Source organism: Festucalex cinctus, chromosome 19, assembly GCF_051991245.1.
Source record: "Festucalex cinctus isolate MCC-2025b chromosome 19, RoL_Fcin_1.0, whole genome shotgun sequence".
Lineage (NCBI taxonomy): Eukaryota > Metazoa > Chordata > Actinopteri > Syngnathiformes > Syngnathidae > Festucalex > Festucalex cinctus.
This window is the reverse complement of record NC_135429.1, coordinates 2039171-2051196: the sequence shown is the minus strand read 5'-3', so window position 1 is coordinate 2051196 and position 12026 is coordinate 2039171. Positions and strand designations below refer to the sequence as shown.

General features: G+C 35.6%; 1 protein-coding gene and 2 long non-coding RNA genes across 6 annotated transcripts in view; 2 read left to right on the top strand and 1 right to left on the bottom strand.

Annotated features, from left to right (window-relative positions):
- LOC144006930 (uncharacterized) overlaps positions 1 to 1857 on the top strand; it is a 7627-nt gene extending 5770 nt beyond the window's left edge. The window contains exons 6-15 of the mRNA XM_077506056.1: positions 59 to 240; positions 320 to 396; positions 671 to 717; positions 797 to 847; positions 923 to 983; positions 1078 to 1135; positions 1210 to 1273; positions 1333 to 1421; positions 1499 to 1568; positions 1665 to 1857. Of these exons, the coding sequence (XP_077362182.1) occupies positions 158 to 240; positions 320 to 396; positions 671 to 717; positions 797 to 847; positions 923 to 983; positions 1078 to 1135; positions 1210 to 1213 (381 nt within the window). The 5' untranslated portion in view covers positions 59 to 157 and the 3' untranslated portion in view covers positions 1214 to 1273; positions 1333 to 1421; positions 1499 to 1568; positions 1665 to 1857. The remainder of the gene's footprint in view (positions 1 to 58; positions 241 to 319; positions 397 to 670; positions 718 to 796; positions 848 to 922; positions 984 to 1077; positions 1136 to 1209; positions 1274 to 1332; positions 1422 to 1498; positions 1569 to 1664) is intronic.
- On the bottom strand, positions 267 to 7938 carry LOC144006937 (uncharacterized). Of its 2 annotated transcripts, XR_013279992.1 has the most exons (9): positions 7834 to 7938; positions 7514 to 7597; positions 4723 to 4802; positions 1636 to 1759; positions 1353 to 1522; positions 1191 to 1270; positions 896 to 1120; positions 637 to 746; positions 267 to 386 (listed from the first exon to the last, which is right to left on the bottom strand). It is a non-coding gene; the product is annotated as an uncharacterized LOC144006937 (long non-coding RNA). The 2 variants fall into 2 exon arrangements; XR_013279991.1 differs by having other exon boundaries at positions 267 to 746.
- LOC144006939 (uncharacterized) lies at positions 2405 to 12026 on the top strand. Of its 3 annotated transcripts, XR_013279996.1 has the most exons (4): positions 2405 to 2825; positions 4746 to 4833; positions 8485 to 8952; positions 11866 to 12026. It is a non-coding gene; the product is annotated as an uncharacterized LOC144006939 (long non-coding RNA). The 3 variants fall into 3 exon arrangements; XR_013279997.1 differs by lacking the exon at positions 8485 to 8952 and having other exon boundaries at positions 10697 to 12026; XR_013279998.1 differs by lacking the exons at positions 8485 to 8952; positions 11866 to 12026 and adding an exon at positions 5329 to 6703.

The window sequence follows — 12026 nt, the reverse complement described above, 5'->3', positions numbered from 1 at the left end:
ATCTATTAAAACAGACAAAATCAAAGTTTTAGGTTGTGTTTCTTATTTCTGTCTACAGGCTCTAAAATGGCCGACTTGCTGTCGTTTGAGGCGTGGCTTCATGAGACTTTCAACTAAGCTAAACTAGCTTGTAAGGCCGACTGTTGCGAAAGTTAAAATGCTTACACAAACGTTGTCGTATCTTTCAGGCCAGCAGCTGCACGTCGTCGTGGAAGAGGCGTCCAGTGCTGCCCTTCACTGGTGAAACACACGTTCACAAGAGCCCGAATGTTTGACACGTTTATTTCAGCATGTGATTGAACCTCTTGTATCACTTCAGGCATAACGAGCTCGGCACAGGAGATCTGGATGAGATGGACGGCGCTTCAAAGAGCTGTGGAACAAGACTGGCAACAAGTGAACATTTTCTTTTTCCATTTAATGTTTCACCAAATTGGCAATGAGAAACTGCAGTCAGGACCCTCTTCCAATTCTGGTCCTTCAGGGCCAGAGTCTTGCAGGTTTTACTTTTTTTCTGCACAACAGCTGATTCTGATATTTAAGAGTCAGGTGTGATGTACAGAAAAATGTAAATCGTACAGGACTCAGGCCCAAAAGGCCCAGAATTGGGGAAGCCTGGTTAACAAGGTACTTTACCCTCTTGCATGTTCTTCCTGCTGTTGTCCACCAGGTGGTGGTGAAGAGCCTGATAGACGCAACATGGCTCCTCCTGTGCAGGTCAAAGTCATCTTCATCAAGGTTTGGACCTGTTGCAAAGATTTAACTTGATTAACACATTTTTTTTTCAAAATTCTAGATGGTGCAGTCCATCAGACATGATCAACTTGTGTCCAACATGAGTGTCAACGTAAACTCCAAACAAATTTGCCAATTAAACATTTCAAAGTGCACTCGCCTGCGTTCTCTTTGACTCTGCATGCAGCGCACCTTCCAGTCCAAGTGGGGCCCGTCGGAGTTTCTGCAATCAAGACGACTCCTTGCAGGTGGTGCTCCAAGCTGCCTCCATTTTCAACGTTTTAGTTTTAAATAAAGAAAATAAATGAGCATGTTGCCTGGTCCCTCGCTTGTGTTGTGCAGGTTTGTCCGTCCTCTTCACAGGTGTGCCAGCATGTTCGGCGTGCTGCTTCAACAAGAGGTTAATTATTAAAAAAAAAAAAAAAAAGTGATTGTCTGTTTGCCATGGTGTCCACCTTGTATGTTGTGGTGCAGATGAAGCTGCTGGATGCTCCAAGATGAAAGAAATCAGACTGATTGGAGTTGGTGTCCTCAGCTGGTAAGAGAAAAAATTTGATTTCAGCTTTCAATTGTCTCATTTGAATTTGATGTGTCCAGTGTGGAGGACGACGGGGTACCTGCTGATGGCCAAAGTTCAACGACGAGCCAACAACTTTTGCTTTTCTTGCTGATTTTGCATCCACAAGGTACATGGCAGATGTTAACACTCTTGATTGCACAATCAGGCCAACCTTGATCAACTTGCCTTTTTTTTCCTCTTTAGGCAGCAAGGAAGGTGATGAGCTTCCTGAAAATGCAGTGGTGTGGAAACAAGTTACAGAAAACTCGTCTTGGTAGGTTTTTCATGCTAAACTTTTTTTTTTTTTCTGCACTAGAAGTTGACTTAACTTTGTGACTCACTTTTTTTTTTTTTTTTTTTGACGTCTTAGGTCCACGTTCTTCTTCCTGGCCAGCCACTTGACCACATGCAGTGAGGAGCAGACTTATTTTTTTTTTTAGGTCCATGTTCTTCTTCCTGGCTGACCTGTTGACCACAAGATCATCCAACATGTAACTTTTGTTTTTGTTTGCTTTGTGATTGACTCTGCAAAAGAAAAAATAAAGCTTGATTACAAAAGAACACTTTAATTCTTGATTTGTTTCCCAAAACATCACAAACACAACATAAAAAAAAATCTAACTTAAAAAAAAAAAACATAACATAAAAAAAATATATAAACAAAAAAAAAAAAACTTTTAAATTCTTTTTTGGATTTCTTTTTTTGTTTTTTTTGGGATTTTTTTTTTGGGGGGATTTTTTTTTTTTTTCCTGGAATTTTTTTTTTTTCCCCTCAAATTGGGCAGGATGAGGCCGGAATACTGGTTTGTGATTGGCTAATAGTTCTGGAAGTGGGCGGAGCAATGAGGATAAAAGGCTATGATTGGTTAATAAGTGGGTGTGGCTATGCAAACTAGAAGAGCTGTGATTGGTTGGTGTAAGTGGGTGTGGTTATAAAATTTTAAAGCGACGTGATTGGTCAGAATTGCAAAAGTAAGCCCGTTTTTGCAAAATCGAACACTGTGATTGGTCAGTTTGGGGTGGGCGTGGTTATGCAAATTTGAGCTGCTTCGTGATTGGTGGAGCCAAAACTGGGCGGAGTTAGAGGTAGTCAAAGCAGCAGAGAGCTTCTGGAAGCCATTTTGAAGTGTTGAGGTAAGAGTTTCACATCAGTTACTCCAATGAACACGAGACTTTTTGTGTTCACGTCAGCCAAAGTGGCTCAAATTTGACAATTTGGAGAGCAACAGGAGGAGGAATATGAGACGACAGAGTGGTAAACTGCTGTCAGACTCAATCGTTTGTTTGCCACTACACAGCAAAGGCTTCAAATGCGCCGAGGGCACATTTGTCTGATAAAACACAAAGACGCCCGTTCAAGTTGAAGCATTTATTGAACACAAAAGCTTGACATGACAATTTGAAAGCCTTTGAGGCGCTTTTGTGTGGGACCGACTCAGCTGAAGGAGCTCACATGTGACGTCACTTCCTTCCAATGCCACACGGACACCACGTGAGCACACCAACCGACATCTCGCACTGGCAATCAAACGTAAGTGCCGTGTACTTTGCAACATCCTCACACACCTCTGGACAGGTTTTCAAATCACAAGTTCATTTAAAAAAACAAGGTAGAAAATGGCGGAGCTAACAGGTGCTCAAAAAGTCATGGAGAAGCCTTTGGAAGACTGACAGAAGAGTTTATTGTCAAGGCAAAAACTCTTCGTAGGGGCTAACGAGGCATCGCAGGTGTGTCAACATGTTTTTTTGTATGTTTTTTTTTTCCTTTGTCCATTACAAAAAAATTGAAAAGATTGATAAAGGTGCTACTTTGTTAAGTGCTTTTTTTTTTTTTTTTTTTTTTTTTCATTACAAAAATTAGAAAAGATTGATAAAGGTGCTCTGTTGTTAAGTTTCCTTTTTTTTTTTTTTTTTTTTCATTACAAAAATTAGAAAAGATTGATAAAGGTGTTCCTTTGTTAAGTGTATCCTTTTTTTTTTTTTTTTTTTTATTTATTTTATTTTTGTCCATTACAAAAATTAGAAAAGATTGATAAAGGTGTTCCTTTGTTAAGTTTCCTTTTTTTTTTTTTTTATTTATTTATTTTATTTTTGGCCATTACAAAAATTAGAAAAGATTGATAAAGGTGTTCCTTTGTTAAGTTTCCTTTTTTTTTTTTTTTTTTTTTTTTGTCAATTACAAAAATTAGAAAAGATTGATAAAGGTGTTCCTTTGTTAAGTTTCCTTTTTTTTTATTTTTTATTTTTATTTTATTTTTGTCCATTACAAAAATTAGAAAAGATTGATAAAGGTGCTCCTTTGTTAAGTTTATCCTTTTTTATTTATTTATTTATTTATTTTATTTTTGTCCATTACAAAAATTAGAAAAGATTGATAAAGGTGTTCCTTTGTTAAGTTTCCTTTTTTTTTTTTTTATTTATTTTATTTTTGTCCATTACAAAAATCAGAAAAGATTGATAAAGTTGCTCCTTTGTGAAGTGCTTTTTTTTTTTTTTTGTCCTTTGTCCATTACAAAAATTAGAAAAGATTGATAAAGGTGCTCCTTTGTTAAGTTTCCTTTTTTAATTTTTTTTTATTTATTTTATATTTGTCCATTACAAAAATTAGAAAAGATTGATAAAGGTGCTCCTTTGTTAAGTTTATCCTTTTTTTTTTAATTATTATTTATTTATTTTATTTTTGTCCATTACAAAAATTAGAAAAGACTGATAAAGTTGCTCCTTTGTTAAGTCTATTCTTTTTTTTTTTTTTGTCCTTTGTCCATTACAAAAATTTGAAAAGACTGATAAAGGTGCTCCTTTGTTAAGTTTATCCTTTTTTTTTTAATTATTATTTATTTATTTTATATTTGTCCATTACAAAAATTTGAAAAGACTGATAAAGGTGCTCCTTTGTTAAGTTTATCCTTTTTTTTTTTATTATTATTTATTTATTTTATTTTTGTCCATTACAAAAATTAGAAAAGATTGATAAAGGTGCTCCTTTGTTAAGTTTATCCTTTTTTTTTTAATTATTATTTATTTATTTTATATTTGTCCATTACAAAAATTAGAAAAGATTGATAAAGGTGCTCCTTTGTTAAGTTTATCCTTTTTTTTTTTAATTATTATTTATTTATTTTATTTTTGTCCATTACAAAAATTAGAAAAGACTGATAAAGTTGCTCCTTTGTTAAGTCTATCCTTTTTTTTTAAATTTATTTATTTTATTTTTGTCCATTACAAAAATTAGAAAAGATTGATAAAGGTGTTCCTTTGTTAAGTTTCCTTTTTTTTATTTTTATTTTTTTATTTTATTTCTGTCCATTACAAAAATTAGAAAAGATTGATAAAGGTGCTCCTTTGTTAAGCCTATCCTTTTTATTTTTTTTTATTTTTTATTTTTCTTGTCCTTTTTCCATTACAAAATCACAACACTGCGTACTTACAATCATCATGTGTCCAAATGCAGGTTGCCGTCCATCCGTCCGTCCGTCCAGTCTGTCGGCTGCTGAAAGGTCCCCCGAGGCTGTCAATCATCCAGACAAAAAAACAAAGCGGTGAGTCACATTGTCAACACTTTTCACAATGGCCACATAATGATCAGAATCGGATATCGTCAATATGGCAAAATGAGTTCAAATTAGACATCAAACAGGCAACAAACTGCTCCTTCATCAGTCCTTCACCTTCCCGTGGAAAAAGATTACTTGATTCGGGCAATATGACTCTCAAAAATGGAAAATGATCTTGAAAAGATATTTTCCATCTCAAAAATATGAAAATGTTTTTAAAAACAGTTTTACCTTGACAATACAGTTTGCGTCTTAAGAGTATTTAAAAAAAAAAAAACATACCAACTTGAATATCACATTCTTCAAATCACTTGTATTTATTTATCTATTAATTTAAATGATTTATTGAATAATTATGGTACACTTCGCTTTTTCTTCTCAGAATCAATTGTTATATTTATCTTCATAATGTTTTTGATTCAAGAGTTTCACTTTTGTCCACTAACTGATCAGTTTTTTTCTTGTTTTTTTGTGCGTCAGATGAAAGTCTTCCCTTCCACAAGGAATCGCTTCAACAAGATTTCAAGCTCAGAAAATGTAAACTTTACATATTCAGATTTTATATTGCAATAGAAAAAAAAATACATGCTAAATATAAAAATCTTAATTATGGCTGCAACTAACAGCAATAATTGATTAATCTGTCGATTATTTTGCAGGGCAATTAATTGGATAGAAAAAAAAAAACTTTACATTTCATTATTTCAATATTAGTTGAAAGTTTACCATGCACAATAAACGGATTATGATTACTGTAAAACTATTTTTTTGAAAAAATAAAAAAATTAAAAAAAATATCCCCAAAAGAAAGTAACATTGTTTAGGCAGTACCTACGGGTTGAAGAAGAAAAAAAACAACAACAAAAAAACTGCTTTTTAGCACATTTCAATCGAAACTTATTTTAATAAACAAAGTGCAAAAACAAGATTTTTAAAAACCTTTCAAAAACCTTCATTAAGTCTATGAAAATCACAACAGTATTTTTTTCTCAATCTACACTGTTAGCAATTTGTTCCACAAGTCCCATTACTGCCTTTCTCAATAAGGTTTATGTGAAAATAGTTTTATGGATTTTTTTATTTTTTTTTAAAGAACTATGACAGTAACAATATATAGGTTTGTAATTAGTAAATCAATGTTGATCTCCACTCTTATAAATCAGAATAACTTTTGCTGTTTTCGTTTTGAGAGGTTGCACTATAAATTTGACAATACTTGATATTCAAGCCGTATCAATATTTAAACAGTCAGTGGACTTTAAGAAAAAAAAAAAAAAAAAAGACAAACAATTCATCATTGACGACGATGGTTTGAAATTGTGCTCGGAATGGCCTTTGAAAATTCCAAAGGAGTCGTCTCCATACAGCAGCAAAATAAAAGCTACATCCAAATTGATAACCCAAAATGAGAGACACCTCTCATATGGCGACACTCCATACTCCAATGTTGGGCTTAGTCGAACTATTTCAATAAATATATATATTTTTTCAATCTTTAAACAGTTTTTCTCATTCTTTATGACAGGTCATCTTAAAAAAAAAAAAACTTTTTTTTTTAAACAAATGTTAAGAAATTATTAGCAGTATTCATATTATGAGGAGCTTGTGCAGGTGTACAGTCAGTGTGTTTTGGTCTGTGGATATATCTTTAAAAACAAATATTAAAAATAAGTTGAGTCGTTATTTGATTTTCGTTTTAAAATAGATTGAAATACAGCTTGATTTTCTCGTTTGGCTGTCTGGAACGGGTAAGGAGAAGTCTCATTACTGTTTTAGTGAGTGAGTGAGAGAGATTTAAAAATACTTTTAAAATATATAAGACATTTAAAAATATTTGTAAAAATTTAAGATACATTTAAAAAAAATTAACTACAAGAGACATTTAAAAATATTTTTAAAAAATAAGACATTTATAAATATTAAAAAAATACAAGACATTTAAAAATATATTTAAAAAAATACAAGATATTTAAAAATATAAAAAATACAAGACATTTAAAATTATTTTTATAAAATATAAGACATTTAAACATATTTTTAAAAATAGACATTTAAGAATATTAAAAAAAAATATAAGACATTAAAAATATTTGTAATAAAATGACATTTAAAAATATGAGATGTCTGATGTATGTCGTTTTTTAAATTATTATTATTATTATTATCGCATTAAAAGACGGGTACCGGTAATTATGTCTACATGTGTAGTTTGTCTAATTTTGTCTGGAGATGGTCACATAGAATCGATATTGGGCTTGTTGTTTTTTTTTGTTTTTTGTTTTAAGATGTCAATGTCGCCATCTCCTGGCCAGTATGAGAAATGCTCGGGGTGACAACTTCGAGATCCAAAAACAAAAATACAAGTCGTTTTTTTTTCGATTTGTCCCTCGTGCTGTCTCCTTTTTACGTTGTTGAAGTAAAAATTGATAATTAAACTGTTACTAGGCTTTCCTTTCTCGTTCCAGACAACCAAACGAGAATAACGAGCTGTATTTCAAATTTGGTGTTTCTATTTTAAAACGAAAATGAAATAATATGACTCGTTTTTCTATTTCTATTATCTGTTTTCAAACGAATATCAAATGACCCAAAGAGTGAGAATGTTTTGAGCGACTCTCCACCAGCGGCACAAGAACAAAACAGGAGCAAAATAGGCATGTGTTACCTTTTGTAGAAGATGTTGGTGACGAGATGTAGCAATTTGTAGCATGTGAAGCCATTACTCTATTTTCATTGTGGCCGTCAGCTTCTGTTTGGAGAAGAAAACAAGAATCAAGTCAAGCGTTTTCCTTGATTGACTTTTGATTGACAGCTGAGTGCTACTTGTAGGCGTGCTAGCTGCCTAGCCACCCGGCTTTGTTGACATATTAGCAAGCGAGCTTCCAATGACCTTGCGAGTAACAATAAACAAGCTCAAATGTTATCAAGAGCCTTCTAGGTCGTGTATTAGTCATATACATATAAAGGGCAGTTTAAAATACTCACTCGAACGACAGGACTGCGATTGATTGAAGGCTTGCTTCTGCTTCCTATACGTACGGTAAGCGAGAACGTTCAATTCACATTAAGGCAAAGTACGTGGTTGTCTGAAGAAAAAATAAAAAATAAAAATTACGTTGAGTTTCATAATGTGTACATATTTGTTTGTTTGTTGGTTTGTTTGTACATCTTCGGGTAATTCGATTGAGTTAGGGAAACACTTCCAATTATCTTTCAAAACAACTAGTAAAAATAAATTTTTGAAACGAAAATGAAAGTGGCGAATGTGCTTTGGTGAAATAACCTGCTCGGCTGTCGACGCCAAAAGCGTGAAGTAAATGAATGAAAAAATGAATTTGATTATTTATTTTTGTATTTATTTACACATTTATTAATATTTTTTTATCTAGTTTTTTTATTGTTGTGTTTGTACTTTTTGGTCAAGCATTGTCCAAGTACAGAATCTGAAGGTTGGTACACGACAAACACAAAGATAATCGTGATGTTCTTGGCTGAGTTTTGGTTGTTATGACGCAATGAATTTTTGCAAATAAAGCATTTTAAGTATAGTTTGTTTACAAGCAGTGTAAAATCTCCATTCCAAGCGTGTGTACAGCACTTTATTTCCATGAAATCTAAGACATTCTGTCTCCACAGCATCTTTTCATCCACCAGGTGGTGCTGTCTGTGCTGGCGTCAGCACTGAGACGCCACGGTTGCTAAAAGAAGAAGAAAACATTCATGCTTTCGTCTTTCAGTCAAATGTTTTCATTCTTTCACCAAGTCGAGAGAGCTGCAAAGTTGCACGTTTTCGCTTTTGCGGTTGCATATATTGAAAGACGGAATGAACAAACATTTATCTCTCAAGTGTGGACATTGAACGTTTTTTGTTTTGTTTTGGTTTGGTTTTGTTTTGCACAAACCACACACAGCACGAGCTGAAGAAGTTGCAAGATGCCTAAAAATAACGAGATCAACAAGTGAAGCCACGATGTTGCAGTCGTGCCTGAAAGGGGGAACGGCAAAGTAAAACAAAACAAAACAAAAAAAACAAAGACGTTCGTGCAGGAGCAAAACAAGGACGAAAGAGACGGACACTGCACGCTGATGGAAAGTCCAAAAAAAGTGGGTCCCTCTTACTATTCTGCTATTTAATTAATATGAAAATATATATTTGTTGTAACTTTGTACTTGAATGTGCTGCGAGGCATCGGGCTGCTCTGGGTTTATGTCGATTAAAACTTGTGGTTGGGGCGGAGAGAGAGAGAGAGAAAGAGATTGGAGGTAAGGAAAGGCCATTTGGCACCAATGTAAATGTGATTTGTTGAAATAACCTGCTCAGTTGTCGATGCCAAAATTTGGTCAAAACTTTGTTTCATTCTTGGTAAGTCCTCCTTACAACAGACAGCGGGCGGCGCTAGTGTGCAACAAGCGGAAAAATTTGAATGGTGGGCTGACGTCACGTCCGACTGCAGCTCGCTTGATGCAGGTTTGTTTGTTTTTTCTGCGACCATATGCGTGGTCTTCTGTCAGCTCGGTAGGCGAGCAACGAGCAACTTTTTGGCGTTTGTTGCCCTTTCTCACATGACGTTTTGCTTCTTGTAGGATTTGCACATTTGAGGGAAAAGCGCGTTTGACGTTTGAGCACATCACGTCACAATGCGTTTCTTTGCTTCCTTGAGAACGGCTCGCTGTTTTACCACCGGTTCAAACTTTATTTTATTTTTTCTGCTGGCCAGCAATCTGTTGGCGTTAGGGAAACACTTCCAAACAATCTTTCAAAACTAATAGTGAATTGAGTTTTTGTCACGGAAATGAAAGTGGCGAATGGGCTTTGTTGAAATAACCTGCTCAGTTGTCGATATCACAATTTGGTCAAAACATCTTTTTCCATTCTTGGTACGTCCTCCTTACAACAGACAGCGTGCACAAGTTCACCATGTATCATTGCTCGCCGATTTGTCAACTGTTTGACCTGTTTTCTTCGTCACACTGATTGTTTTCTAATACACTCGCATTGACGCTCTCCCTTCACCGCAAGGGGGCGCTTTAACGGGACGTCACACAGGAAGGATCTATAGATGGCGACCCGCGTGCTTGTGGGATATGTTTGGGTTTTTTTTAAATAAAGATGAGACACTTTTGCAGTCCTGATGACAAGCCAGCAGGCGGCGCTAGTGTGCAACAAGCGGAAAAATTTGAATGGTGTGCTGACGTCACGTCCGACTGCAGCTCGCTTGATGCAGGTTTGTTTGTTTTTTCTGCGACCATATGCGTGGTCTTCTGTCAGCTCGGTAGGCGAGCAACGAGCAACTTTTTGGCGTTTGTTGCCCTTTCTCACATGACGTTTTGCTTCTTGTAGGATTTGCACATTTGAGGGAAAAGAGCGTTTGAGGTTCGAGCACATCACGTCACAATGCGTTTCTTTGCTTCAATGAGAACGGCTCGCTGTTTTACCACCGTTTCAAACTTTATTTTTTCTTGCTGGCCAGCAATCTGTTGGGTTTAGGGAAACACTTCCAAACAATCTTTCAAAACTAATCGTACATTGAGTTTTTGTAACGGAAATGAAAATGGTGAATGTGCTTCGTTGAAATAACCTGCTCAGTTGTCGACGCCAAAATTGGTCAAAACATCTTTTTTCATTCTTGGTAAGTCCTTCTTACAACAGACAGCGTGCACAAGTTCACCATGTATCATTGCTCGCCGATTTGTCAACTGTTTGACCTGTTTTCTTGGTCACACTGATTGTTTTCTAATACACTCGCATTGACGCTCTCCCTTCACCGCAAGGGGGCGCTTTAACGGGACGTCACACAGGAAGGGTCTATATATGGCGACCCGCGTGCTTGTGGGATATGTTATAAAGGTGAGACACTTTTGCAGTCCTGATGACAGGCCAGCAGGCGGCGCTAGTGTGCAACAAGCGGAAGAATTTGAATGGTGGGCTGACGTCACGTCCGACTGCAGCTCGCGTGGTACAGGTTTGTTTATTTTTCTGCGACCATATGCGTGGTCTTCTGTCAACTCGGTAGGTGAGCACACGAGCAACTTTTTGGCGTTTGTTGCCCTTTCTCACATGACGTTTTGCTTCTTGTAGGATTCGCACATTTGAGGTAAAAGAGCGTTTGAGGTTCGAGCACATCACGTCACAATGCGTTTCTTTGCTTCAATGAGAACGGCTCGCTCTTTTACCACCGTTTCAAACTTTATTTTTTCCTGCTGGTCAGCAATCTGTTGGGGTTAGGGAAACACTTCCAAACAATCTTTCAAAACTAATCGTAAATTGAGTTTTTGTAACGGAAATGAAAATGGCGAATGTGCTTTGTTGAAATAACCTGCTCAGTTGTCGACGCCAAAATTTGGTCAAAACTTTTTCTTTCTTTTTTTTTCATTCTTGGGAAGTCCTCCTTACAACAGACAGCGTGCACAAGTTCACCATGTATCATTGCTCGCCGATTTATCAACTGTTTGACCTATTTTCTTGGTCACACTGATTGTTTTCTAATACGAGTGTATGAGATGCATATAATTTATATATGTATTGAAGGCAGGTGTAAAATGCCTTAAGTTCTGTTTAATAAATTAAAAAGAAAAAAAAACAAATTATGCTATTTCGGTCAAATATTTTCTCGAATTTGGATACTGTAAATTTATAGAATCGTATGCCGATAAACATTTATTGGGAGGAGCAATATGGCGGCCTCGCATTTGGCTATTGAGAGCGCCGTCCATCGCACGTTACATGGTACTTATTAGAATATTGAATTGAATTGTGTGGTCTATATAAAATTAGTACTTTTGTGTGAGGAAAATCAAATAAAAGATCACAGAAATTTACCAGTTGCTTCATTCAGTTTTAAACCAAAATAAATATATCGGGAGTGATATTATTGGTGTATATAAAATGCCCATATCACACAGTTCTATTGCAAAATGGTCAAGTAAAACAACTGCATCATATTTTCTCGATATGTTGTATTTTTTGATTGTGCGTTTGTACCTAATGTAATGTCCCCATATGTCACCCCCCTGCAGAGAACATGTGGTGCTCTGGGTCCTCTTCCAAACTGCCTGGCCGCTGTGAGACCACCAGATGACGAGTCGGCAGCTCTCCCACCCCCAAGTGTCCCCACATTTGTTCCCGTGTAATATTGTGAATTCATCTTTGTTTCTCGTAATAAAGCACAAGTAACAAA